Source organism: Rattus rattus, chromosome 17, assembly GCF_011064425.1.
Source record: "Rattus rattus isolate New Zealand chromosome 17, Rrattus_CSIRO_v1, whole genome shotgun sequence".
Classification (NCBI taxonomy): domain Eukaryota; kingdom Metazoa; phylum Chordata; class Mammalia; order Rodentia; family Muridae; genus Rattus; species Rattus rattus.
In genome coordinates this window covers 15,209,309-15,233,982 of record NC_046170.1, presented here as the reverse complement: position 1 = coordinate 15,233,982, position 24,674 = coordinate 15,209,309, and the positions used below count along the sequence as shown (strand labels likewise).

Genomic DNA, 24,674 nt, shown 5'->3' with positions numbered 1-24,674 from the left:
GTGGATTTCTGAATTAAAAAACCACCCTGGCCTACAGAGTGAGTTTCAGGCGAGCCAGGACTATACAGAGAACCCCTGTTCTTGGGGAAAGAAAAATGCAGAATGAGACTGTATGGTTGTAGTTCAGCTACCGGAAGATGGAAGCAGGATGACTAAATCAAAATCTGTAAAATTCTCAGGAGAAAAGTATTTTATGTCAGGTTACGTTGGTTTACACCTTTAATCCAGCATTTGAAAGGCAAACTTCATGAGTTTAAGGCTAGCCTGGTCTAAATAATGACCAGGTTTAAATAGAGATCAGGTCAAGCTACATGATGATACCCTAAACTTAGAAACAACAAAAAAAGCGCACTTCTGAGTTCTACATGGTAGGACTGGGGAGCTGTGACACTGTAGACATAAGATTATCCTGGCCCACTGTAGTCCTTAACCATCTATTGCTCACATCTTTGTCTGACCGAGTGTTATTTGAGGCAACCAGAATCTAGACAGAGTTCTAGACAATGGTCATTCAACCGTAAAATAAACGTAATACCTTGGAGCTTAGTTGGTGAAGCTGTGCGAGGTTAAAGACCTAAGTTAGGGCTGCCCACGTAAGTGTTGGGTGCAGGAGAGCAACTCTAACCCAGACCTGGTGAGCAGAGACAGATGGATTCGTTCAGGCTCACTGGCTAGCTAGCCAGTTTAGCTGAAAGTCATTAGTCAAAAGACTTGCTTCAGGATGTAAGATGCGTGTGAGAGTTGGCTCAGCATATGTTTGCTGCTTGGTGACCTTTTGATTCCAGAACCTATGTGAAAGTGATGGAGAACTGACTCCACAGAGTTGCTCTCTGACCCAATACATGTAATCTGTGGTGCATGGGAGCACACACAATCAAAACTAAGATGGAGATTGAAGTCACTCCACCCATCTCAGGCCTCCAAATGCGTACAAAGCCTAAACTCCAGGGCTGGAACATGGTGAATGGACCAGTGATTAAGAGCACTTCGGCCAGGTGCGAGATGCATGCCTGACATGCATACGGAGGCACCCACCGAATTCGAGGCCATCCTGATTACTTGGAGGTCTTGTCTAAGATAAAAGCACTTGGTGTCGCAGAAGACGCAAGTTGGGTTACTAGCACTCCCAAGAGACGGTTGCGGCCCTGTAAACTTCAGGGCATCCCAAGCAAATATGAGTGAAATAAACTTTAAAGCAAAATATGAGAGTCGCTCATGGTTTTAAAAAAAAAAAAAAAAAAAAAAAAAGACAAGCAAACAAAACATTGCACAACTAAAGAGGTCCAGCACGGTGTTGGACATCTAATTTCCAAGCGAGTAATCTGGCGGGTGGTTTCTGACGTCATCTAACCTGCGCCGGAAGTGATCTCGCGCTGCCTAGGAAACAAGACGCGGCCCTGGCCAAACCTGAGACAGCCGCGCCTACCCCGGCGCCATGGAGCTTCCCTCAGGGCAGTGTGGGAATCCTCGCTCTTGTGAGGACGAGTCGGACCCCGAGCCAGAGCCGGACCCTGATGCTCAAGCTGAGGCCTATGTAGCACGCGTGCTCACCCCGCCCAAACCTGGCATGACCCCGCGGCGCTCGTCACTGCAGTCCATGTTCTCCGCGTCCCTGGGCGTGCCAGAGCGAAAGGATGCCTCCAAAGTACCGGCAGTGAGCCTGCCGGGCCTCCTCAGCCTTCCCCCGGAGCTGCTGCTGGAGATCTGTGCCTACCTGGATGCGCGGGTCGTGCTTCATGTCCTGCCGTGCGTGTGCCAAGCGCTGCACAACCTCGTGCGTGATCGAGTCACCTGGAGGCTACGCGCTCAGCGCCGCGTACGCTCACCCTACCCAGTGGTAGAAGGTACGCACATCCCTGGGAACAGGATCTCCTGCCCAGGTCAGGCTTGGGGTGGGAGAAAGAGCTACGTGGCCTGTGGGTGGACTTCAAGGTTGTCCCAACTCTGCCTGGAGACAGGAATTTTGGGGTGCTGCCTAACTCTTATCGACCACAAGGCATTTACTTGGTTTCCTCAGGAAGTGCTCTGGACCTGGGATTTCTCAACGTAAAAGTCAAAGATTTCCCGGGCTTGCGCTTTGTTAATACTAAGGTCCTAGCCCTGATGGGAATAACTCTCGGACTTCTTGGATTGTCTTGGAGTCAGAATAAATCCAAAGAATTTCCAGGCTTTAGAAACAGTTTGAGGCACAAGCAGCAACTAGCATAACAAAGCCCTTGACCCCTGGAGTGTTGGTCCTGGATCAGTGAAGAAGAGTTTCTGAATTTCTAGAACTTGAACTAACCTCGGGGTTTAGGAACTGGGACCGTTAATACCTGCAATCTTTCAGTACTGGGTCTAGCCTGTCACCTTTTCTATTATTTTATTTTGGGACAGGTTCTCATGTAGCTCAGGCTAGCCTTGTACTCCTGATCCTCCTTCCTTAGCCTTACAAGTATTGGGCTAGCCTTGTCATCTTTGCAGAGCTGGTGTGTTATTTCTTCTGGCCTTGAGTTCATTGGTTTCTGGAGGAAAAGACAACTTGAAATGGATGATTTTGAGTTTTTGTTGTTGTTTTTAAGGGTTGTATGGACGGAACTTAGGGCTTTGGGTATGCTAGGTAAATGCTTTACAACGTGTTCCATCCTCAGCACGACTTTGACATGTCGTCGACTCTGGTATAACTATGTTCTTAGGCTTTTGATTCCTCTAATCTGGAAGAGTTTGATTCTGCAGACTTCTGGATTAGGGAGTTGACCTCCAACCCATAGTCAGATTTACAAACAGCTTTGATAAAACAGATGCTCGGACCTCATCCAAACCATTGAATGGCTGACCTGGGGTTTAGATTCTGACTTAGAAGGGAGTGAGAGCTACTAGGGTTAGAAGCCAGGGTCCTGTACTTCTTGGGTAAGTTCTCTACTGCCAAGCCATACTTCCCACCCCTTGGCTTCTGTGTCTTTTTTTTTTTTTTTTTTTCCCGGAGCTGGGGACCCGAACCCAGGGCCTTGTGCTTGCTAGGCAAGCGCTACCACTGAGCTAAATCCCCAACCCCGGCTTCTGTGTCTTGATGTGGCTTCCTGGTTTTAACCATTGTGTCCCTGGATCTGGGTCAGGTGGTTAAGACCAGAAGAGTTGGTTAGTCTTGAGGCCCCTGGAGAGAATTGAGAGTGAGTTTGTTGTCACCTGGGCTAGGATTTGAGAATGAAGCCTGGAAAAATGTTATTCTAGGTTTCTTAGAGTTGGGGTAAGTATTCCTAGTTCTGCATGGGAAATGGGTGGTCAGGTAGCCTGAGGCAAAGCCAGAGTCTGTGCCTGTTCGGGGTAGGGGATGGGATCCAGGCAGCATTCTATCTAGGTCTGGTGAAGGTTGGGCTCCCTGGCAGCCAGGGCTGGACTCTTATCGGGTGATGCCCACTGAATATTCTGCTCATGGTACTCCCTAGAGGAGAACTTTGACTGGCCGGCTGCCTGCATTGAGCTGGAGCAGCACCTGGCCCGCTGGGCAGAGGACGGACAGCGGACCGAATACTTCTGCTTGGCTGATGGCCACTTTGCTTCCATTGATGCAGTGTTGCTACTCCAGGTGAGGGGAGCTGAGGTGGGAGGTCAAGAAGGGCAAGAGGTGAGGAACCTCAACGATAACTCCAGGCTCTCCTTCCAGGGTGGGACACTGTGTTTGTCAGGCTCCCGGGATCGAAATGTCAACCTGTGGGACTTGCGACATCTAGGGAAGGAGCCCAGCCGAGTTCTGGTGAAGGCCTTGGGCACCCAGGGCAATAGCACACACAAGGTGAGCAATCTTGGGGGGCATAAAACAGGCTGGGAGGGTGCTGCAGCAGGGATTGGGTTTTGATCAGATTGGATCAGATTTTGATCAGGTTTGGTCAGCTTGCATAGACTTGACTCTCCCTCCAGTGGGTAGTTAGATGAAGATGAAGATAGACTAAGTATTAATATGCCTATGCTATAATTTAGGTTGTTGGCACACAATAGTTGCTCAATAGGTTGTCAGGCTTACCTCAAGAGGCCACGTGCAAATAGGTAGCAGTTGTTCTAAAGCTGTCACCGGGGATCAGCTAGCCCTCAGTGTGACAGTGTGAAGGCTTCCATGAGAAACGGCTGATGAAGGGTAGGTAGCTCTATCCCTCATCAAGGTGATCTGTGCCGATGACCAACAGACCGAGCACTGAGTTCAAATGTCTACTGAGTGGGGGAGCTCAGTCTCTGGGCCCAAATTGTATCATTTATCAAAGAGCATACATCACAGTGCCTCCTCAAAGGGCTTGGCAGGGAATGTGTTGCCCAGATGTCAACTCGCTACACACAGTAACTGATAAGGTGGGAACTGTTGGTCTTTTTGTGTGTGTGCCCCCCCCCCCTTATTTTTTGTAAAAATGGAGGGCATGTGATTAGTTAGGTTTTAGAGGGGAAGCTGCACATTTTTTTTTAAGTTAAAATTTTATGTGTGGAGTGTTTTAGCTGTGTGTATGTTTGTGACCTGCACAACATGTATATCTGGTGCCACGGAGGCCAGGACGGTGAATCAGATCCCTTGGAACTAGAGTTACAGGTGGTTGTGAGCCACCATGTAGGTGCGGGGAATCAAACCTGGGTCCTCTGAAAGCTCAACCAGTGCTCTTAACTGTTGAGCCGTCTCTCCAGTGTGGAGGCTACTTTCTTAATCCAGTTGTTTGAGGCTTCCAACTTCCATTAGTGTGAACCTTTGAAGACCTTGACTAAACCTTGACGACGTATGCCTACGATACTAGCACTCTCAGGAGGCTAACGGTCGAGGATTGCTCTGAGGTTGGAGCTAGCGTGAGCTACATGAGGACCAACCTGGACTACAGCGTCAGACTATTTTAAAGAGCAAAAAGAACAAAACCAAGCTAGTGAGGACGGCTCAGCGATAGTGGACTTAACTAGAATCTGTTGAGGCTTTGGGTTCTAGCCTAGCAAAAAGAGAGGGGCTGGGGGCACTAAGAGAGACCGAGAGGCCCCTCTAGATACTATTGGAGATGTGTGTTCTTGTACCCAAGCTGTGACAGGCTTGCAGACTCGACCCCTAACCCCGCAGAGTGGTATTAGTTGTGAGCCCTGTCACTGAGCTGCACCCTGGCCGTCCTCGGTAGCGTGGTTTGGTTCTTGCTCTTTGAGGCTGATGCTCTCTCTGCTCTGATGCTGTAGTTGTTTGCCTCCTCTTCTGGCCTTGTGTTTGTTATTGGTGGGCAGAGAGGATTACATAGTGTGGGAGTTACGTGTGCTACAGCAGTGCCTGGGGAAGTGGGCACGAGGGAGGAAAGGCTGTTTGGCTTTGAGTAAATCTGTTCATCTAGTGGATCCTTCTCTGCAAAAGCAGGAAGATCCAGGCTTCTTCTCTTGGGCTTTGGGAAGGTGAGAGCCATAGCTGTTGAAGAGTCTTATGTGACTGTTGTACCTGCTCCCACAGGGCTGGGTATGGTCGCTAGCAGCACAGGACCACCGTGTGTGCTCCGGCTCTTGGGACAGCACTGTGAAGCTGTGGGACATGGCGGCCGACGGGCAGCAGTTTGGAGAGATCAAGTGTGAGGGGGCCCGGGCAGGGGGCCTGGGTGGGTAGAGCCCAGCCCAGCCATCACCCCAGCCTTGTGTGCTGTGTCCCCAGGGGCAAGGCGGCAGTGCTGTGCCTTTCCTACCAACCTGATATCCTGGTGACTGGTACCTATGACAAGAAGGTGACCATCTATGATCCCAGAGGTGAGCCTTTAATCCCAGGACTTAGAAGGAAAAGAGAAGCAGATCTCGGAGTTCAAGATCAGCGGGTCTACATAGTAAATTCTAGGCCAACTACACAGTGAGATCCGTCACAAAAAAACAAAAGAAAGGAAACAAACACAACAGAAAAGAACATGGGGGTAGGGCGCAGGGGCTAAAGAGATGGCTCAGCAATTAAGAGCACTGGCTACTCTTCCAGAGAACCTGGGTTGGCTTGGGAAGCACCCATATGGTAGCTCACAACCATCTGTAACTTCAGTTTAAGAGGGTCCATTACCTTCTGGCCTCCATTGGCACTGCATGCACGCCATGCACAGACATGTATAGGGAAAACACCCAGACACATAAAGTAAAGAGAAGTAGCAAAGACTCAAAAACAAAACAACCTTGAGTCATTTGAGAAGAGAAAAACCATTGGTAGGTAACATAAGCCTGTTGCACTGCACGTCTTTCCTGTGTTTGGGTGACTTTCTTGTTCTGGGGATTGAACCTCATGCCTGCCTTACACTGGACAAGGGCTTTGTCCCTGAACTGTATTCCCTTTTGACTGTTTTCATTTTGAGACAGGGTTCTCACTGTGTTGCTCAGGGTAGCCTCAAACTTACTCTATATATTAGACTGGCCTCCACCTATTAATCCTCCTGTTTCAGCTGCCGGACTCCTAGTAGATGGAATCACCGGCCTGCACCATGAGGTCTGGCTGATGATTAATCCTTTCCCCTTCCCCCATCCCGGGATGGAGGCCAAGGCCTTGTGCTTGCTAGGCTATTGCTTACCTGCTGAGCTGTATCCCCAACCCAGCTTTAAATGAGTCATTTAACTCCATAAAACTAAGGGACCCTGAACTGGACTTAGGCTTGGGGCTTGGGCAGAATGTACTTGACTCTGTTTTGGGAGAAGCTGGTGAGGTTGGGGGGGTGTGGGTGGCATGGAGTCAGTGGGCAGGAAAGGACAAAAGCCTGTAGGACCTAGATTCAGGTGGGGTATGAGGGGAGTGGTCAGCTGCCAGGTGAGAGGCTGAATGGGTGGAAGGTTTTTCCTGGGAGATGGTGGCCCAGATCCTCGGGTGGGCCTAGAGTCTCTGGAGAGCGCTGATGTCTTCCATCTTCCCTGGTCCATCACCACATTTCCAGCTGGCCTGACCCTGGTGAAGAGCCGGAGGCTGCACTCAAGTGCTGTGCTAGCAGTGCTGGCGGATGACAGACATATCATCTCAGGCAGTGAGGACCACAGTCTTGTGGTATTTGATCGTCGAGCCAATAGCGTCCTGCAGCGGCTCCAGGTGGGTGACCCTTCCCTGTGGCTCCGAGGAGGAGTGCAGCCCAGCCTCCAATTCTGACCTGCTTTATGTCTTGTCCTTCCTACAGCTGGACTCCTATCTGCTCTGCATGTCTTACCAGGAGCCCCAGCTCTGGGCAGGTGACAACCAGGGCCTGCTGCACGTCTTCGCCAACCAAGATGGCTGCTTCCAGCTTGTTCGGGTCTGCTAGGACCCCTGTTTCTGTTTCCCCTTTGACTCCTGGGGTGTGGAGGGTTAACCACAGGGAACTCCACCTTAGTGTCACCCATCCTTTCTCTCCTAGACCTTTGATGTGGGTCACCAGTCTCAGATCACAGGGATCAAACACTCGCTGGGGACTCTGTACACAACATCTACTGACAAGACTATTCGGGTGAGAACACTGGCCCAGCAGACCCCCTTCACCCCAATTGGCCAGGGCACATACCCTGACTTCTGCCACTTGTCCCTGTTAGGTTCATGTGCCCACAGATCCACCTAAGACCATCTGTACCCGAAGGCACCACAACGTGTTAAATGGGGTAAGGTCCTGCCTCGTATAGCCTGCTGGCCTACCAAGATCCCAGGCAGGCCCTAATTCCACTGTCACTGTTCCACAGATCTGTGCTGAGGGCAACATAGTGGTGGCTGCCTCTGGTGGCCTGTCATTGGAGGTCTGGAGGCTGCTGGCCTGAAGCTGGCTGGACATGGCTGTGGTGGATGTTGGTCTACACTGCCTGCTGAGGCTGCCCCAGGCCTCTGCTCCGGAGGAACTTCCTGCTATTGGTGCTGCTTCTGCCCAGCTCCACAGACTTGGGACCCAGGAAGCCCTAGGGCTGGGCCCACACCTGTGCCTGCGGGTTGACATTTCTAGTTTTAGCGACCAAGGGGGCTGTTCCCTACCTTCCACTCTTGGGTTTTGTTTTGTTTTATTTTGTGTTGTTGAGACAGGGTCTCATGTAACCCAGGCTGGCCTCATATTCACTGTGTTTGAGGCAGGCCTTGAATGCCTGATCCTCCTGCCTGAATCTTCCAAGTGTTGGGGTTACAGGTATGCCACCATGCCTGAATGACCTGTTTTGTTAGGATTTGGATGTCTCTCTCACAGGAATGAAGAGAAATAAATCTACTGTGCAATTGTTGGAAACTGGAGTGTGAGCTTCCTGTGACCGGTGTTTGCCTGTTTGGGTCTGAGTGGGTAGGAGGGGCTGAGGTGCCTGCTGTCCTGTGTATGCATGCATTCAAGCACCATGGACACCTGGGTCAGATGTACTTAGTGAGGTGTTGGTGGGCTGTGTGGCATGTAAACTCTGACTCAAATCCCCAGTGTAAGTTTTTATGGAGAGAGCAGACATATGTTCCAACCACCCTGTAGGTATGTGGCAGGCGGCCATAGTGCAGGTCTCTTCATGCAGGGCCCTAGGTGCACAGATATGTGCAGCTGTGACTGGAAATGGGCATAGGAGGAGAAATGACAGGTGGGCACTGGTCCCAGAGACCTGTGGTGCCCCTAACCCTTCCATTCAGCACACACGAATTGCAACACAGGAGCTGTCATTTTTATTGAGGACTTTCCTGTGGTATCCGAGGCCTTAGGGGCAGTAGCATTATCGTGGGTTCAGAGGATAGCACAGGGTTTCTTTTCCTTGAAAGGGTTGGTGGCAGCTGGGATGCCCACAAGGAAGGGGTCACTCTTGGCCTGCTCCGTGCAGAACTGCAGCAGATCTGTGGCTGCCTTGGATACCTGCAAACCCCATCGAGTCAGCCACATTTGGGTATCCCCCTGCTCCCTGCACAGCTCTGCCCACGCCCAGGCTTGTCCCGATCCTTACCTTTATGCGGGTGATGCCTGCTTCCATCCGCAGTTGCTCCACTGCCCGGCGGGCCTGTCCGATGTCACTGCCGATGGCCACCTTGCTGGCCATCTGGGAGAAGGTGAGCAGGGCCGTGCAAGCCTGAGACTCCAAGCTTCTGCAGCTCCTTCTAGGTCCCTGAAGACTCTGAACACTCGGCTGCCTGCTCCAGCCTTATCTACCCTACTCTGGCTCTCTCCCCAACACTGACCTGGCTTCTTCACCCCCCTTCCCAGTCCCTGCAGGGACTTTGAAGCCAGGACCCAGGGAAATGTCACCAGTAACAACAACAGTGGCAGCTGCTGTGACAGAAGGGGTCTGTTCCCCAGGAGGTCCAGTGGCTGCTTTGGTGTCACATGTTTCTTGGCTCCCCTGGGGGACTTGGCTGCATGCCTGAGGGATGTGGGACTCTGACTTGCTGGATATCTGTGGACTGTCCCCAGCAGACCTTCCTCCCTGCTTCTTCCACCCCCTAAGGCTATCTGTACCCTGGCTCAGCTCTTCCCTGAACTCCAAAGTGTCTTTAATAATTCCTCCACTCCATTTTACAATTGTAATGGAGTTTTAAGATGGCCTCATAGCCCACGCTGACCTTGCCATCATGCTCGAGACGCTCCTGTGTGTCCTACATCTTACCACGTTCACTCCCACACCTGCATCCCAGCTTGGGCATCCATCTCAGGCACTGTCATATCTGCTTCATGTACCATCACGGCAACCTTTAAGTGGGCTTCTTAGGCCGTTCCTGCTCTCACTGTCCATGCCTCCTGCCTTTCTCTCCAACCCTGTCCCACTGGTCTGAACCTGTGCAGTACCCTATGTGTCTGTCGCCAGTGTTTCTATGCCTGCTTCTTTCCTGGCTGTTTTGGATATGGTAGTGTCCACCTGTGGTCCTGTCACTGTCGAGGATGGCTTAGGCTACAAAAGCAAGGCACAACATCGACAAAAACAACAAACAGTCTGGGGTGGGAGGTGGAGTGGTTGGCATTATGTAGATTCCAAGCTGAACTGCAAAGATTGTTTACCGGGAGCCAGGATTTAGAGAGCAGCCTGGGTCACAGAAGGACCCTGCCAAGGAAATGTCTCCTGTTTTGAAGCCTCTTGCAGTAAATCCATCCTGTGCACAGTCCACAGGGCGCTACTGCCAGACTTCCTCTTGAAATTTCCTGCTATTTATATGATCAGCACCACCGTTCCTCAGACAGGGGCTGCATCATTTAGGCTGGTCCTTGACTCCTAGGCTCACATGGCACTCTTGACTCTTCCCGTCGAGTAGTCAGCCTGGGTACTCCCATCACACCCAGCCTGCTTATCATCCTTCCCGCTGTCCCCCGAGGATTGTCCTGACACTGTTGTGTTCATCTGTTCATCCAACAGTGTATTAGCCTGGCTGAGCTGCTACAAGAAAAAGCCACAGACTGAATTGTAGAAACCCCAGGAATTGTTGGTTGGAAATATGAGGTCAAGGTGCTGGTGTTGATTTCTCTAAAGACTAGTGCTTCAGCAACCTCTTTTAAATTTGTATTTTAAAATTGCATTCATTATCCCAGCCCTCAGGAGACAGAGGCAGGTTGATCTTTCTCGGTGGGTTGAGGCCAGTCAGTTACATGGTGACACTGTCTGAAAAAAATTTATGTGCGTTGAGGGGAGGGGAGTTGCATGTGAATTGGGTCAGAGGTCATCTTTCTGGAAACCTGTTCTACCAGGTCAGTCTTGGAGATTGAACTCAGGTGTCCAGGCCTCCTGAGCAGGGCTTTACCCACTGAGCCATGGTCTTACCGGCCTAGAGGTCAACTTCTTACTGGGTCCCCAGCTGCTCTTTCCTCTGCTTGTAAATCATGGTGACTGAGGTTTATCTGAGCATAACGGCCATCACTCTCTGACTCAGTGCAGTGTGGCTACCTTCACGGAACCTGTTCCCTACAGCAGTAGGTGTCATCAGACTCTCACTTGGGATTCAAGTCCTTTTGCCCTCCTGCATACCACCCATTGCAGATCTCCCCGCAGCCAGATGTGGCATTTGGGCACTGCTAGCCTATAGAGGAGGTTAAACGAAGGGGAGACCTTTATCTGTGCATCTTTGGGGAAATAGTGTCTCTGATATTTTTATAACAGGAATTTTCTGGGTCTTCTGGCCTCAGTCAAAACATCATGTGTTTGGCAGTTTTCTCCAGTCACCTTTTCCCTCAGTTCTGGTTACCAATTCCTCCAACCCACCTTCACACTTAACAGAGTGTGTGTGTTTTCTAGGCCAGAGGACAACCTCAGATGTCACTCTCATTCACCTGGTCCCTAAACCTGTGTGTATGAGCTTGTGCACGCATGGCATGCTTGTGGAGGTCAGACAATAATGTAAACAGGTCCAGACTCTTCTATTGAAAGATCCCACACAGAGAGACCCTTACTCAAGTCTTGGGAAATCGAGGACCCCAGACACAGAGAGACCATTTTGGATGTAATAAGCAAAGGCGAGGTTTATTACGGAGACCTATTACAGAGATCTCTGGGCCGACACATATCCCACGCAGGGGACAGAGGTGTCGGCCCGAGAGGCTGGGAGAAAGAGTATTTAAAGGCAGAGGCTGTGAGCCCCAGGGGATGGGGGGGATGTCAAAGGGGGAACACACGCAAGTTACAGGATTGTTTTATGGCTCCAGGAGATAAAGGGACGCCAAAAGGTTTTATGGCCCCCTGGTTCCTGGAACAGAGCTACTAAATCAGGAGAACGGTTGGGTCTTTAGGTCCTCATTATTTTTAAAAGTTTGACAAAATTGATGAAGCATTTGTATTTGAAACACCTCTGGTTAGGCTTGGGCCGCCAGTTTCCTGGAGTGCTCTCTGTAGGACACAATGGCTAGAAAGCACAAGTAGGGGCTTATCAGGGTCTGGAGGACATCTGGTTAAAGTATGACTCTGAGTAAGCTGGGGGGATGTCTTTGGATGGTTTATGGGTCAGTCTTCGATAGCCTGAGCTGGTTTTTGTATTCCTTTTCTTTATCTTTATGGCCTGCTATTCCTGGCGGCAGGGCTTAGCCCTGAGTTTGTGGCTTTTGGGGCTTACTCTTTTAATTTTATATTTTTAAACCTTAAATTCGTATAATTTTCCTTTCACTATCATGGGCCTTTGGCTACTGAGCCATTCTTCAGGTCCCATCCCCAAGGATCTACTGGTCTCTGCTTACCCAGAGCTATTACTGGTATTGCCAACCCCCTACCCCTCTTGAGTTCTGGCAATTAAACACACATATTCAATCCACACTCTTGCTTTTTTGCAAAGCAAGGACTGTACGGACAGCTATTTCCCTAGCCATGCCCGACCCTTTTGTTGAGAAAGGGTCTTGCTTTCTATAGTTCAGGCTGGCCTGGAACTCGAGATTCTTTTGCCTCCACCTCCTGATTGCTGGTTTAACCACCTAACATTTTCCTGTTCATCAGACTATAGTCATCAGGAGGGCAGAGTCCATTGCTAAATCGCAGCGCCCAGCAGAGAGCACTATTTCTAGTGTAGATTACACAAACTGTAGAATGAGGGTGCCCCTGTCCTAGGTTCAGTGTATCATTAAAGGGGATGCATGAGAAAAGATTCTCAACAAACTTCTTTCGGCAAAAAGATGGCGGTCATCCCTGTCTCCCCAGAGGCCTATGATCCAGTGAAAATTGAACTATGGTTGGAGGGGGAAGTTTGTAGCGACTCGAGGAAGCACCGAAAGAAAACACTTCCATTTGACAAAAGTCTGCAACTAACTTGTCCAAGGGCTCCGTCCTAGAAACAATCACCTCGCTCATGGGGGACAAGAATATTTGGACGGACAGTTTGCAAATCAGGCACTTTTATCTACTTGAAGCTGAATCTGCCTACAAGGAATAACAAACAGCTCCTGGACCACATGTACGGAACACGGGAATAAAATGGCTGCTACCAGGACCGCAGGCGCTGCCAGGGCCATGTGACTCAAGTAGCTTCCGGTACCCCTCCCCCGCCCCCGAGTCGCATTTCCTGGGCTCCGGCGGACCCAGCTGAAGGATTTGGCGGGTTCCAGGGCACCGAGGCTGCTGTGACCAGAGAACGGCCGAGAGCGCATGGAGGGGACCCCGCCGGGGGCGGCGCCCTCCTCCGCGCTGGCCGCTGTGCTCAAGCACAGCTCGGCGTTGCCGCCCGAGAGCGCCCAGGTCCAAGGTTACGACTTCAACCGCGGCGTAGATTACCACGCGCTTCTGGAAGCCTACGGTACCACCGGCTTCCAGGCCACCAACTTCGGGCGCGCGGTGCAGCAAGTCAACGCCATGGTGAGGCGCCGGGCGACCCGGGTGGGAGGCGGGGCCGCTCCGTTTGCGTGAGTGCCCGGGAGAGGCGGAGTCCTGGTTAACTAGTGTTCCGCGATGGGAGGAGCTTGGGGTTAAAATCAAAACGGGCTTGTAGGAGGAGCTTAACGCTGGGAGAGCCCTGGATTCGCTTTTCCCAATGGAAGGAGTCTTGAAGAGAAGACACTGTGTTGTTCTTAAAAGGGAACAAACCCCAAGTGACAGACCAGGACCTGGAATGGGAGGGTTAGGGTCTGCACAGGGGTTGTGCTTTGGTTTTGTAGTAGTGTCCCTGAGTGCAATCAACGTCTGGAATCCAATTCGTGTGGGGTTCCTCCACTGAGGTTTGGAGTTTTAGTGCAACTTTACTGTGCCCCTATGCCCAGATTGAGAAGAAGCTGGAACCACTGGCAGTAGATGAAGATCATCACGAAGACCTGACTCAGAGCCGCCGCCCACTCACAGGCTGCACCATTTTCTTGGGCTATACGTCCAACCTCATCAGTTCTGGCATCCGGGAGACCATTCGCTACCTCGTGCAGCACAATATGGTGGGTCCACGTTAGATCAGTGGCCCCAGCCTCTCTGGGCCAGTAGACATTTAAGAGACATGAAGTGGCTCAGAGATTAAGAGTATTTGCTGTTCTGTGAAAGATTTGGGTTTGGTTTCCAGCAACCACCTGGTGACTCACATCCATCTGTAATGGGGTCTTCTGTGTGTCTGAAGAGAGGGACAGTGTATTCACATACATAAAATAAATCTTAAAGGGTGTGAGGAAATGGAGTATTGCTTTTAGACATACTGGCAGTTTCTTTCTATCTTTCTTTCTTTCTTTCTTTCTTTCTTTCTTTCTTTCTTTGTATATGAGCACACTGTAACTGTCTTCATGCACACCAGAAGAGGGCATCAGATCCCATTACAGATGGTCGTGAGCCACCATGTGGTTGCTGGGATTGAACTCAGGACCTCTGGAAGAGCAGTCAATGCTCTTAACTGTTGAGCCATCTCTCTAGACCCATACTGGCAGTTCTTAGACCTCAGCCTCCTTTCTGAGTGCTGGGATCATAAGAGTGTGCCACGTTTTCTGGCTGTGGGGTCTGCTTTAGGCAGAGGACTGGGCATGAGTTGGTTTTGTCGTAGAGCTCATGCTTTGGGTCTGGATGAGCTCAGGCCAATGTTAGGGGCACTACTTTGAAGAAGGGTCTGTGTTGTTGCCGGTGACCACAGGTGGATGTACTGGTGACCACTGCTGGAGGGGTGGAAGAAGATCTCATCAAGTGCCTGGCACCCACATATCTGGGCGAGTTCAGCCTCAGGGGGAAGGAGCTCCGGGAGAATGGGATCAACAGGTGAGGCTCTGAGTAGTGGTGGGAGCAGGGAAGCCGCGTTGAGGGTCCCAGTGTCTGATGCCCTCATGGATCCCATTTCTAGGATCGGGAACCTGCTGGTGCCAAATGACAATTATTGCAAGTTTGAGGACTGGCTCATGCCCATCCTGGACCAGATGGTGCAGGAGCAGAATACAGAGGTAGGGCTGGAAGGGCTCAGGCGGACCTGCATAGTTGAGTCAGAAGACATGGGCTAATACTGATATTCTCCCCCTTGTTAGGGTGTGAAGTGGACACCTTCCAAGATGATCTCCCGGCTTGGGAAGGAGATCAACAACCCAGAGTCTGTGTATTATTGGGCCCATAAGGTGGGTTGGGTGGGGACAGTATTCTTGGGGACAGTACTTAGGCTTTGACTTGCAATGACTTGTTTGACTTTGTAGCCACCTAAAAGTCTCGGTAATCATTCTTGGTCTTCCCAAAGTTAGACGAGGAATGTCGAACAGAGGGTCTAGGCGTCACTTGACTGCAGGGTTCTCCTAGCTATGCCCCTACACTCCTGGGACTCGGTGTAGTGCTTTAGAAGTCGGTGGGGCCTGACCCAGGGTCCCGTGCACCCAGGGACAGTGCAGCTCAAGAGTCTGGACAATAAGACACTGCTCACTGTGGCAGCACCTTCTTCAAGCCATGTGTGGTTTTTCCTCACGTCTGCATCCACATGCAAAGCAGAGGGTCATGTCCACTAGAGAAATCAAGCAGCCTACTCAGGTCGGGAGGGATGCCACTGGGTTGGGCATCAGTTTTGCTGGGGTATGAGGTGTAGCTGCTAACTGGTCCTGTCTCCACCAGAACCACATACCTGTGCTGAGTCCTGCACTCACAGACGGCTCACTGGGTGACATGATCTTTTTCCATTCCTATAAAAACCCAGGCTTAGTCCTGGACATCGTTGAAGGTGAGGTGCCAAGGCCCTGGGAGAAGGGTGAGAAAAGCCCACCGAGTTCAAGGCCTGACCTCTGCCCTCTCTCCCAGACCTGCGGCTCATCAACATGCAGGCCATTTTCGCCAAGCGCACTGGGATGATCATCCTGGGTGGAGGCGTGGTCAAGCACCACATCGCCAATGCTAACCTCATGGTGAGTGGAGTGGCTCTTGGCAGCCATCCCTACCCTCTGCTCTGAGAGATGGTGGTATTAGACGTGCACTACAGCAGTGCACTCGATGGGCCAGAGTCCCTGTCCTCTTTGGAGTTATGTTGGCATGAGGCAGGACAGACAGCCATAAGTGACGTGCATGTGAGGACTAAGTAATGTCAGTCAGGCAAGGTGACTGCTTGGGAGACTGAGGCAGGAGGAAGGCTTGTTCATAGTTCAGGGCCAACGTGAAATGCTGTAACGTGAAAGGAAAGCCGTTTACTGAAGGGAGTGTTGGGGACAGGCTTCTGGAATTGTAAGTTTGAGCAGAGATCGATGTGCTATCCACAAGCCTTAAGGTTATGTATGGGAAGAACATTCTCAGTGAGGGAACATCCAGGGTAAAGGCCCTGAGACATCTTCACCTCAAGTGGTGAAGGCAGCTTAAAGGTTACACTGCAGAGGTAGCTGGGCCTGTGGAACAAAAAGAGTGTTTAGGAACTTGCTCTGAATGAGAACAGGATTCAGGAAGAACATTATTTGCAGATGCTCTCTGGTGGCTGTGGGGTAATGGATCTGAGGCACAGAGTAGTGTCATAGTGGGAGCAGAGGTAGGTTTGGTCTCCTGTAGATGGCTTGTGGCAGCCACTGAGCCATCTCTCCAGCCCCTATACACCATTCTCACCCGTGCTTTAACTGGCTTGTCACATGGGGTGCTCAGAAGTGGTACATTTGGTTTAGGGTGGGACAGCTTGTACCTAGGTGGTGGTTGTATTGGAAACATGACCACCTGCCCATGAACCTCGGGTACTGATGGGCCCTTCTAAAAGCTCTTTAGGCCTTCCTCTATCATACCCAGCCTCTGTGGCTCTGGTGGTCTCTCTGTCTATGACTTCTGACCAGACCTTCTTCTACCCACAGCGGAATGGAGCTGACTACGCTGTTTATATCAACACAGCCCAGGAGTTTGATGGCTCAGACTCAGGAGCCCGGCCAGATGAGGCTGTCTCCTGGGGCAAGATCCGGATGGATGCACAGCCAGTAAAGGTAGATGGTGGCCAGCCAGGGTGCAGGGTCCAGGGGCTGCCCCATGGCCCCGTGGCTCACTCAGGTCCTCTGCAGGTCTATGCTGATGCATCTCTGGTTTTTCCCTTGCTGGTGGCTGAGACATTCGCCCAAAAGGCAGATGCCTTCAGAGCTGAGAAGAATGAGGACTGAGCAGATGGGTAAAGACGGAGGCTTCTGCCACACCTTTATTTATTAGCTTTGCATACCAGCCCCTCCCTGGGCCCTCTCCATGGTCAGCAGCATCTTGAGAATAAATGGCCTTTTTGTTGGGTTTCTGAGTTGGTCTGGGTCCTTGGTGTCAGGTCCATAAGTTCAGCCTGCTCCATCCTCTGCCTCGTAGGTCTCTTCTCGCCAGTACTGGATGCTGCCTCCCATGGCAGTCAATAGGCAGGGGTCCGCGGGATGGTAAGCCAGTGACTGTACCACATTAGAACCCACAGGCAGGGCCAGTGCCAGGGAACCCTAAGGAATGAATGGCAGGGAACAATCATTATCAGTCTCCTTGAGATCTAGCCTGAAGTCCTCAGTCATCTTTTCCCTGACTTCTTTTGGTGGTGCTAAGAATGTTAGCCAAATCCTGCCACTGAGCCACACCTTGGCCTAGAGACTGCTAGCCTTGGATGTAGAGAGGCCCTAGCTTTGTCTTCCTTGAGACCCATCTGGAGCCAACTCCAGTCACCACCATCTCCAGGTCCTTTAGCATACGAGGTTCCCCTTGTTTGAGTATCCTTCCGGCTTTCCCCTCATTCACCCTTCATGATCCAGCTTGGGAGGCTGAGGCAGGACGAATTCAAGCCCAGCATGGGCTACAAAGTGGGACACACATCCACCCTCTGCCAGAGGTTCCAGCTCAAGACACCTGTCACCAATGCTCTTTTCGAGCATGAGAGAAGCACAGCTGATGCCCTCAGCAAGGAGCACGGGGGAAGGCTCACCTCTACCAGGTCCCAGAAGAACACTTTGCCATCCTCAGAGCAGCTGACCACGTGTGTATCTCGCTCACTCAGGCAGCAGTCCAGCTTGTACTTCTGGTTTTTATGGCCCACATACCTAGCAGTGGGGGTGGATAGGATCAGAGGGGCTCGTTCCACCCCAGAAGTGGGGTAGGGGCAAAGGCCAACCATGGAGACTCACTCGCCCAGCAGCTCCCCTGTGTCTTTATCTAGAAGCCTCAGAGTAGAGTCCAGGCTGGATATCAGAGTGCACTGCCCATCCCGGCTGAAGCAGGTGCAGGTGATGGGGCCTTAGAGAGAGCATGGTAGGCAGGTGAGTCTGGGTACTCTTGTCTGTCCCACCACCCGATTTGACTGTCCTGCTCTTCCAAGGCCATACTCACTGCCCACATAGTCCGAGGTGACTTGTCCCATCCTTAGGTCATAGCGCCTTACACGGCCATCCACAGAGCTGCAAGAAAGGGTAGATCCGGCCTAAGGCATTGCAACCTTTTGACCCAGGGCAGCCTGTGTCCCTGTACATTCCTGGCCATCTAGGAAAGTGTGAGCAAGGCAGTGATGCTCTTCTGCTCTGTGACCCAGTCTTAGCGGACAGCTTGGTCCCATTCAAAGAGCCATGCCCTTTCTTCCAACCCCTCAGAGCTTTCTAGATCCTACACCTCCTGATTGGTACAGTAGTCAACCCTACCTGTTCCTGGGTTCTACATCTGCACATTTGACCAACTATAGCATGGGAATATATTCTATAAAGATTTTATTACCTGTCTTTTTCAAGACAGGGTTTCTCTGTATAGCCCTAGCTGATCTGGAACTCACTCTGTAGACAAGGCTGGCCTCTTAGCATGCACAGGCCCTGAGTTTCATACTCAGAATCTCAAGCAAGCAAACAAACCAAAACCATGTAGCAGAATGGGCAGCCTAAAATTTGCTATCCTGGTAATCCGGAAACCAGCCTACTACAGACGCCAAAACAATTGTACTCTCAGAGTGCGACTCACTCCCCATCCCCGTCTCTGCCGCCATCTTATTTTATCTTGTATGTATGAAGGCTTTGCCTCTAATTCCCAGTCCTTAATGCCTGTGCTCCCCAAGCAGCTTTCTCCGTTTTTTGAGACAGGATCTCATAGAGGCCCGACTGGTCTCATATTCACTTTGTGACCGAGTTCACCTTGAACCTTGCTCATATGCTAGGATTACAGGTGTGTCCTACCGCACTTGGCTCACCAGGAAGTTTGGAAGCACAGCCACTTCATGCCAGTCTTCCCCTCAAAGAAATAGGGCCTTTCACCACTCTCAGAAAAACAAATGTCCAGATGTCTCCTGCAGGCCTCCAGACCCTGTCCTGCTGGCCATTCCTTCTGCAGCACCTGCAGGTTCATCTCCTTGGGATGTGCTTGCTCTTCCTCCCACTAGCCACTAGGTGGCTCTAGTCCATACAGGCTTGCTCTCTCCAGGCCTACACTGCCACCAGTCCTACCTTTCTGCTGTCTCTGCTGCGAGTCCTCTCACTTCTGGGACTTGTATCCCTAATGTGACTAGATTAGTTGTACTTCTGCTTTATTTATTCAGCTTATTTGAGACAGGGTTTCTATGTGTGGTCCTGGTTGTCCTGGAACTCACTTTGTCAAGAGCTCTGCCTGCTTCTGCTTCCTGAATGCTAGGGTTAAAGGCATGCGCCACTCCTGCCAAGCCGTAGACAGGCTGGCCTTTAACTCTTGGTCCCCCTGTCCTGGCCTTCTCAATGCTGGGAGATGTCACCACGTCTCTCATAGTTGGCACTCAGTAATTTTTTGAGACAGGGCATCTACTTGGTTCTATCTGGTCTGGAACTCACTCTGTAGACCAGAATAGCCTGGAACTCAGAACTCCATTGCCCTGGCCTCCCCAGGGCTGGGATGAAAGGCACGAGCCACCACACCTGCCTGACTCATGCTTGTGATTACTTATGTAAATTTTTATTATTTTTTTGGGTTGTAATCTCATACATGAATTATTTATCTGCATGTATGTATATGAATCATGTGTGTGTCTGGTTCCCAGGGGAGGCCAAAAGAGAGTGTTGAACTCTGTAGAACTGGAGTTACAGATGGTCGTGAGCCACCATGTGGGTGCTGAGAATCAAACATGGGTTCTCTACACCATTGGACAATCTTTCTAGCCCCCATGGTTGCATCTATTGACTGTCCTGCTGGACAGGACAGACTAGAAACTGCAGCTCCTTCAATGGAAGAGGTGACACAGTTTCGACCATTAGGTAGCTGACGCTGACCAAGGAGGATCTAGAAAGGTCCAAGAAGGTAACATTGGAAGTGGGACTGGAAGGTGAGAAGTAAAGTACAGAGGCCACTGTGTTTGATGCAGCTCTGAGCTGGGCCACAGGGTGGAGTCAACCACAGCAAAGTCCCATAGCACTGAGCTGAAATTAAGTAATGTCTGTAGGCTGGGGAGAAGGAAGTCTCAGCAGGAAAAAAGCAAGACTGCTGATCCAAGTTTGATCTCTGGAAACCACATCATAGCGGGGTGAACTGGCAAGATCCAGTGTCTTAGCTCTTGTTCTGGGGAAACGGGAGATGGAGACGGAAGAGTCTCTTGGGAAGCCAAGGGCCAGTCAGCCTGGAGTCCATAGCACGACAAAAACAGGGAGAGATCCTGTCTCGCCTCAACATAGTAAAGGAGAGAACTGACTCTGTCCTCTGACCTCTACACACATGCATGTACACACACAATACTAAAAGATAAAAGTAAAAAATAACTCCAGCCCCAGGGAGACCTCTGACCTCTGATACTTCTCCCACCACATACATATCCCCCATACAGATGCATTTACACCATTTTTAAATTTTCTCTGGGTATTTGTGTTTTTGCTTGCATGTATGTTTGTGTATCATGTGCATGCCTGGTACCTGCACAGGCCAGAAGAAGGTATCAGGTCCCTGGAACTGAAGTTACAGACATCACACGGGCGCTGGGAATTGAAGCTAGATTTCTCTGGAAGAGCAGCCAGTGCTTTTAACCACTGAGCCATCTCTCCAGCCCTCATGTCTTTGACTTTTGGGGTGCTCATTTTGATTAACAGAATGATGTGTTGCCTAATTATCTGAGCTGGGCCAAGCTATGAGGTGTATACCTATAACTGTAACACTAGGGAGGCAGAGCTGGGAACACTGCCACAAGGCCAGCCTGGTTTACACTGTGAGTTCCAGGACAGAGTGAGTCCCTGTCAGAAAAACAAAAACACATCTAGGGATTCAGCATTTGTGTGTGAGTGCGTGTGTTATTGTTGTTTTGAGACAGGGTTTCTCTACATAGCCCTGACTACTCAGATCCAAATGCCTCTGCCTCCTGAGTGGGCATTAGAAGCATGTATGTGCCACCATGCCCTTCATGGCTCATTCTGATACTCGCAGCACTTGGGAGGTAGAGGCAAGACGATTAGGAATTGAAGGCCACCTTGGATTACACAAGCCTGGTCTCAAAAAACCAAACCATGGTCACTATGACCTCCAGTGGCACCAGGACAAAGGAGTGTGGCTTGGACCTACTCACCCTGCCAAGATCTCATGATCTGACACCTTTACACTGGATATGCCGTCCCTGGCTTCATCTAGTGTCTGCACTGGCTCAGGCTTCCTGGATCGGCAGTCCCAACATCGGACACTGGAATCGATAGAACCTGTAAGGCCAACATGAAGGTGAGGTCAGGGTTGGGTCTCTGGGCAGCAGCCAGTTTTTAGCTGTCCAGACTGCAGACTCACCAGAGAGGATGACTGTGGCTTCTTCATTAAACTGAACGGTGTTCACCTTCTAAGAATCAGGAATTACCAATTTAGAGGAGTGGGGCTTTGGAGGACTGGGATAAAGACAAGACTCTGCATATTAGAGCAAGGGCACAAGTTAGAGGTAGGGAAGGTGAAAGGTTCTGGGGAAACTGGAAGGAAGACTGCTTGGTGCCTGCCAGGGTATACTAGCTGGGCACGTGGGGAAGACTGTAATGGAAGGAACTTCTTCGTACCACTTATGCACTAATTTGGCTCTCCACAATGCACACATTAATGAGGGTCTTCTGGCTTGTACTCACTCCAGCGTGGCCCCGAAATTTGCGCACGACCTGCCCAGTTGCTACATCCCATAGCACCACCGTCTTGTCCCCGCCACCAGAACAGAGATGGCTGTTGTCAAAGGAGCTGGAGGACGGAAAAAAGAAGGTCAATATCCACTCACGATCCCAGCCTCTGTGTTCCTTATTCCAGCCTGGCTAACCCGGCTAACCCGGCTCACCCGGCCGCATCGAGCACTTCGTAGCCGTGGCCACTGTACGTCCGCAGCAGCGTCCCACGCAGCGGGTTCCACAGCTTTAGGGTTTTATCGCTGCCGCACGTCAGGCAGTAGTTGCCATCCACTGGGAACAGTAGGCAGGGGTTACAGGACCGCCGGCCTCAGGTGGAGGGATGCCCGGGATGAAGGCGAAGTCGCTTACCATTAAATCGCACGGCTCGCACCGCGCCCTGTCCGCAGTCCAGCGTCTTCAACTGTTTTCGCGGCAGCTCCGGTGCCCGCGGCTTTGGCTCAGGAAAAGCCATACTTTAAGTTTATTAGTCCGCTTCCCGCTTTACTGCTGTTGTATAGAGACCGCCTTCCTTCCAAGCTTTAAAAAAAAAAAAGTCCTTGCTCGGGTGTAACCTTATTATTGTCCCCCAGGATTTATTTCCTGCTTAGCACTTCCGTGTTCAAAGTTTCAGTGCGTGTTGAGGATACTGAAAGCTCTTTTCAGTTTTTTTTCTATACTTCCTACTTTCCAGGAACTATTCTAGCCTTTTCTCATTCTCCTTTTTCTGGCTAAGAGGAGTCCTGGCCACTGCCATTGGGAACAGGAACGCTAGGCTACTGGTGTTACTCTAAAAACCATCCTTCATTCTCACGCCGGAAGCAGCTGTTCTAGCGGTGAAAGAAGGACGGCGTGGTCTTCAGTTTGCTATGTCCACCAACAATATGTCCGACCCACGGAGGCCCAACAAAGTGCTGAGGTGAGCAGTCCGGCAAGTCATGACAAGGCGTCTTTGGTTGTGGCGGTGGGTCTAGGCTAAGTTGATCCGGGTAGGACTTGATCGCTCCTGATCCTTGAACATGTCGCAGGTATAAGCCTCCTCCGAGTGAGTGCAATCCGGCTTTGGATGACCCGACTCCGGACTACATGAATCTTCTCGGCATGATCTTTAGCATGTGCGGCCTCATGCTTAAGGTGGGCGGGGATGAATTTCCCTGAGTGTCTGTTGGTCCGCCTGAAACTGAGGCCTGGGGGCGGGTTCGGAAAGAGGCTGGTCTTCTGGCTGTGCTGGAGGTGGGGAAGTGGGGGCTGAGGTCAGCGGGGGACGGAGCTAGGGTGAGGCCCCAACATAGGGGAAGTTAGGCTTGCACTTGTTGAGATGTACAAAGCCTAGCGGGTCTGAGAGTGGAGCCTAACTTAGGCAATTTAAAGACAACTTGTGGAAAAGAGGCAGAGACAGTCCTAAGCATGTGGGAATGTTAAAGCAGTCTGAGAGGATGTGGTAGGGTGAGAGGTGCAGGACACACACACCAGCATCAGAAGCCTGCTGCTTGGAGTAGGCTCTGAAGGGTTGGTGTTGAGGTACTTATCCGAGGACAAGGTCCGAGCTGCTGATATTTGAGGGTCTTGGTTGTAGGAGCTCTTTGGCATACTTGTCACTGACTCAGTCTCCTCACCTGCCTTTCTTCAGCTGAAGTGGTGTGCTTGGGTTGCTGTCTACTGCTCCTTTATCAGCTTTGCCAACTCCCGGAGCTCGGAAGACACTAAGCAGATGATGAGTAGCTTCATGTGAGGATCCTGAGGAAAGGGGCTGGGATCCCATGCATGCTCTCCAGAGCTGACAGCTCTTTTCCGTCTCAGGCTCTCAATCTCCGCGGTGGTGATGTCCTATCTGCAGAATCCTCAGCCCATGACGCCCCCATGGTGATGCCACCGAGGAGGCTTGGTTCCCAGACTCCGGCCCACCGTCGTCTCTCTGGCCTAGCCTTTGGCTGCCTCCACCCTCCCTCAGCTGCTGTCCTAAACTTGTCTGAGTGTGGTCTCTGGGCTCCCAGCTGAATGGAGGGAAGTGGGCCCTTTCTTTGGGGTTCTGCTTCTGCTTTGACAAAGGGATAAACCTGCAGACTTCCCTTTTACTCCTCCCCTGGCCACTGTTATGAGAAACACTGCTCACATTTCTAGGGATTCACTTGTTTTCTTATTGAAACCAATTGATATAAAAATTTCCACTCTGATTGTCTTGTATTCTCTCTCTCTCTCTCTCTTTTTTTTCCCCCTAGGCAAGTGCTCTACCACTGAGCTAAATCCCCAACCCCGTCTTGTATTCTCTTTTGTTCGTAGGGTACTCTGCCCAGTAAAGACTGCCCTGTATTGGGGCCCCTGGATAAGCTTTTTAAAAAATGAGTTAATGTGTATATTTCACAAGTCTCATGTCTAGGGTTAAGCATCAGGAGCAAGACAATTATTTCTACACTTGGGTGATTGTTGGCCCTGATCAACCTAACCGATTTAGGCTTTGGTTTTTTACGTATGTATGTATGTATATATGTATATGTATGTATGTATGTATGTATGTATGTATGTATATGTGTGTATGTATGTGTATGCATGTGTATAAGTATGTATGTGTATGTAGTATGTATATATGTATGTATGTATGTATGTGTTTATTTTGAAGCGCTGGAAAGTCAGGGCTTTATTCAGGCTACACAGGCGTTCTACAGAGATATTTGTCTAGGTTTTATTTATGTGTGTATCCACATGGCCACGGCCAACCGTCATGCAGTCTGCCTCTGCCTCAGCTGTCATTACAGCTGTTTATTAAAAACCAAACTCTGATCCTGCATTTTCTTATTAGAGCAACAGAGCAGTCAATAGACCAGTAGGGAAGGCTATACAAGACCTAGGGTTTTCTCTCCCCTACAATGCCCTCCCAGCTCACAAGCAGCTGGCTTTCTATCTAGACCGGGCTGGGTG

The 24,674-nt window shown here is 50.7% G+C and overlaps 5 protein-coding genes across 6 annotated transcripts; 3 read left to right on the top strand and 2 right to left on the bottom strand.

Moving 5' to 3' along the window:
• Positions 1-1,277: 1,277 nt before the first annotated feature.
• Fbxw9 (F-box and WD repeat domain containing 9) lies at positions 1,278-8,162 on the top strand. Its single transcript, XM_032887948.1, has 10 exons — positions 1,278-1,844; positions 3,426-3,565; positions 3,644-3,772; positions 5,432-5,544; positions 5,627-5,718; positions 6,870-7,018; positions 7,104-7,217; positions 7,320-7,409; positions 7,492-7,557; positions 7,636-8,162. The coding sequence occupies exons 1-10, from the start codon at positions 1,436-1,438 to the stop codon at positions 7,708-7,710; spliced, it is 1,377 nt and encodes a 458-aa protein (XP_032743839.1). The 5' UTR covers positions 1,278-1,435; the 3' UTR covers positions 7,711-8,162.
• A 392-nt stretch (positions 8,163-8,554) lies between these two features.
• On the bottom strand, positions 8,555-9,159 carry Gng14 (G protein subunit gamma 14). Its single transcript, XM_032887902.1, has 2 exons — positions 8,848-9,159; positions 8,555-8,759 (listed from the first exon to the last, which is right to left on the bottom strand). Exons 1-2 carry the CDS (start codon positions 8,938-8,940, stop codon positions 8,634-8,636), a joined length of 219 nt encoding a protein of 72 aa, XP_032743793.1. The 5' UTR covers positions 8,941-9,159; the 3' UTR covers positions 8,555-8,633.
• A 3,684-nt stretch (positions 9,160-12,843) lies between these two features.
• Dhps (deoxyhypusine synthase) lies at positions 12,844-16,978 on the top strand. Its single transcript, XM_032887611.1, has 9 exons — positions 12,844-13,155; positions 13,557-13,721; positions 14,399-14,520; positions 14,603-14,699; positions 14,781-14,867; positions 15,349-15,454; positions 15,532-15,635; positions 16,554-16,679; positions 16,755-16,978. Exons 1-9 carry the CDS (start codon positions 12,949-12,951, stop codon positions 16,848-16,850), a joined length of 1,110 nt encoding a protein of 369 aa, XP_032743502.1. The 5' UTR covers positions 12,844-12,948; the 3' UTR covers positions 16,851-16,978.
• Positions 16,856-22,315, bottom strand: Wdr83 (WD repeat domain 83). The gene is made up of 9 exons (XM_032887614.1): positions 22,131-22,315; positions 21,932-22,052; positions 21,732-21,837; positions 21,409-21,457; positions 21,200-21,326; positions 18,037-18,104; positions 17,835-17,943; positions 17,636-17,750; positions 16,856-17,162 (listed from the first exon to the last, which is right to left on the bottom strand). The coding sequence occupies exons 1-9, from the start codon at positions 22,231-22,233 to the stop codon at positions 17,013-17,015; spliced, it is 948 nt and encodes a 315-aa protein (XP_032743505.1). The 5' UTR covers positions 22,234-22,315; the 3' UTR covers positions 16,856-17,012.
• A 63-nt stretch (positions 22,316-22,378) lies between these two features.
• On the top strand, positions 22,379-23,932 carry Wdr83os (WD repeat domain 83 opposite strand). 2 transcript variants are annotated; one of them, XM_032887613.1, is made up of 4 exons: positions 22,386-22,677; positions 22,787-22,892; positions 23,389-23,486; positions 23,559-23,932. In XM_032887613.1, exons 1-4 carry the CDS (start codon positions 22,628-22,630, stop codon positions 23,623-23,625), a joined length of 321 nt encoding a protein of 106 aa, XP_032743504.1. In that variant the 5' UTR covers positions 22,386-22,627; the 3' UTR covers positions 23,626-23,932. The 2 variants fall into 2 exon arrangements, with proteins under 2 accessions (XP_032743503.1, XP_032743504.1); XM_032887612.1 differs by lacking the exon at positions 23,389-23,486 and having other exon boundaries at positions 22,379-22,677.
• Positions 23,933-24,674: the final 742 nt, after the last annotated feature.

What these genes read in the sequence shown, in the direction of transcription:
- Fbxw9 (XM_032887948.1), top strand. Translation starts at nt 1,436, where the DNA reads ATGGAGCTTCCCTCAGGGCAGTGTGGGAATCCTCGCTCTTGTGAGGAC. An exon ending in GACCATCTATGATCCCAGAG is followed by an intron (nt 5,719 to 6,869) that starts GTGAGCCTTTAA and finishes CCACATTTCCAG; the next exon opens with CTGGCCTGACCCTGGTGAAG. An exon ending in CTACTGACAAGACTATTCGG is followed by an intron (nt 7,410 to 7,491) that starts GTGAGAACACTG and finishes TGTCCCTGTTAG; the next exon opens with GTTCATGTGCCCACAGATCC.
- Gng14 (XM_032887902.1), bottom strand. Translation starts at nt 8,940, where the DNA reads ATGGCCAGCAAGGTGGCCATCGGCAGTGACATCGGACAGGCCCGCCGG. An exon ending in CAGGCATCACCCGCATAAAG is followed by an intron (nt 8,760 to 8,847) that starts GTAAGGATCGGG and finishes TGGGGTTTGCAG; the next exon opens with GTATCCAAGGCAGCCACAGA.
- Dhps (XM_032887611.1), top strand. Translation starts at nt 12,949, where the DNA reads ATGGAGGGGACCCCGCCGGGGGCGGCGCCCTCCTCCGCGCTGGCCGCT. An exon ending in TGCAGCAAGTCAACGCCATG is followed by an intron (nt 13,156 to 13,556) that starts GTGAGGCGCCGG and finishes CCCTATGCCCAG; the next exon opens with ATTGAGAAGAAGCTGGAACC. An exon ending in ACCTCGTGCAGCACAATATG is followed by an intron (nt 13,722 to 14,398) that starts GTGGGTCCACGT and finishes CGGTGACCACAG; the next exon opens with GTGGATGTACTGGTGACCAC.
- Wdr83 (XM_032887614.1), bottom strand. Translation starts at nt 22,233, where the DNA reads ATGGCTTTTCCTGAGCCAAAGCCGCGGGCACCGGAGCTGCCGCGAAAA. An exon ending in GATCATGAGATCTTGGCAGG is followed by an intron (nt 18,105 to 21,199) that starts GTGAGTAGGTCC and finishes CCTTTCTTGCAG; the next exon opens with CTCTGTGGATGGCCGTGTAA. An exon ending in TCTTCTGGGACCTGGTAGAG is followed by an intron (nt 17,163 to 17,635) that starts GTGAGCCTTCCC and finishes TTCATTCCTTAG; the next exon opens with GGTTCCCTGGCACTGGCCCT.
- Wdr83os (XM_032887612.1), top strand. Translation starts at nt 22,628, where the DNA reads ATGTCCACCAACAATATGTCCGACCCACGGAGGCCCAACAAAGTGCTG. An exon ending in AGGCCCAACAAAGTGCTGAG is followed by an intron (nt 22,678 to 22,786) that starts GTGAGCAGTCCG and finishes AACATGTCGCAG; the next exon opens with GTATAAGCCTCCTCCGAGTG. An exon ending in TGTGCGGCCTCATGCTTAAG is followed by an intron (nt 22,893 to 23,558) that starts GTGGGCGGGGAT and finishes TTTCCGTCTCAG; the next exon opens with GCTCTCAATCTCCGCGGTGG.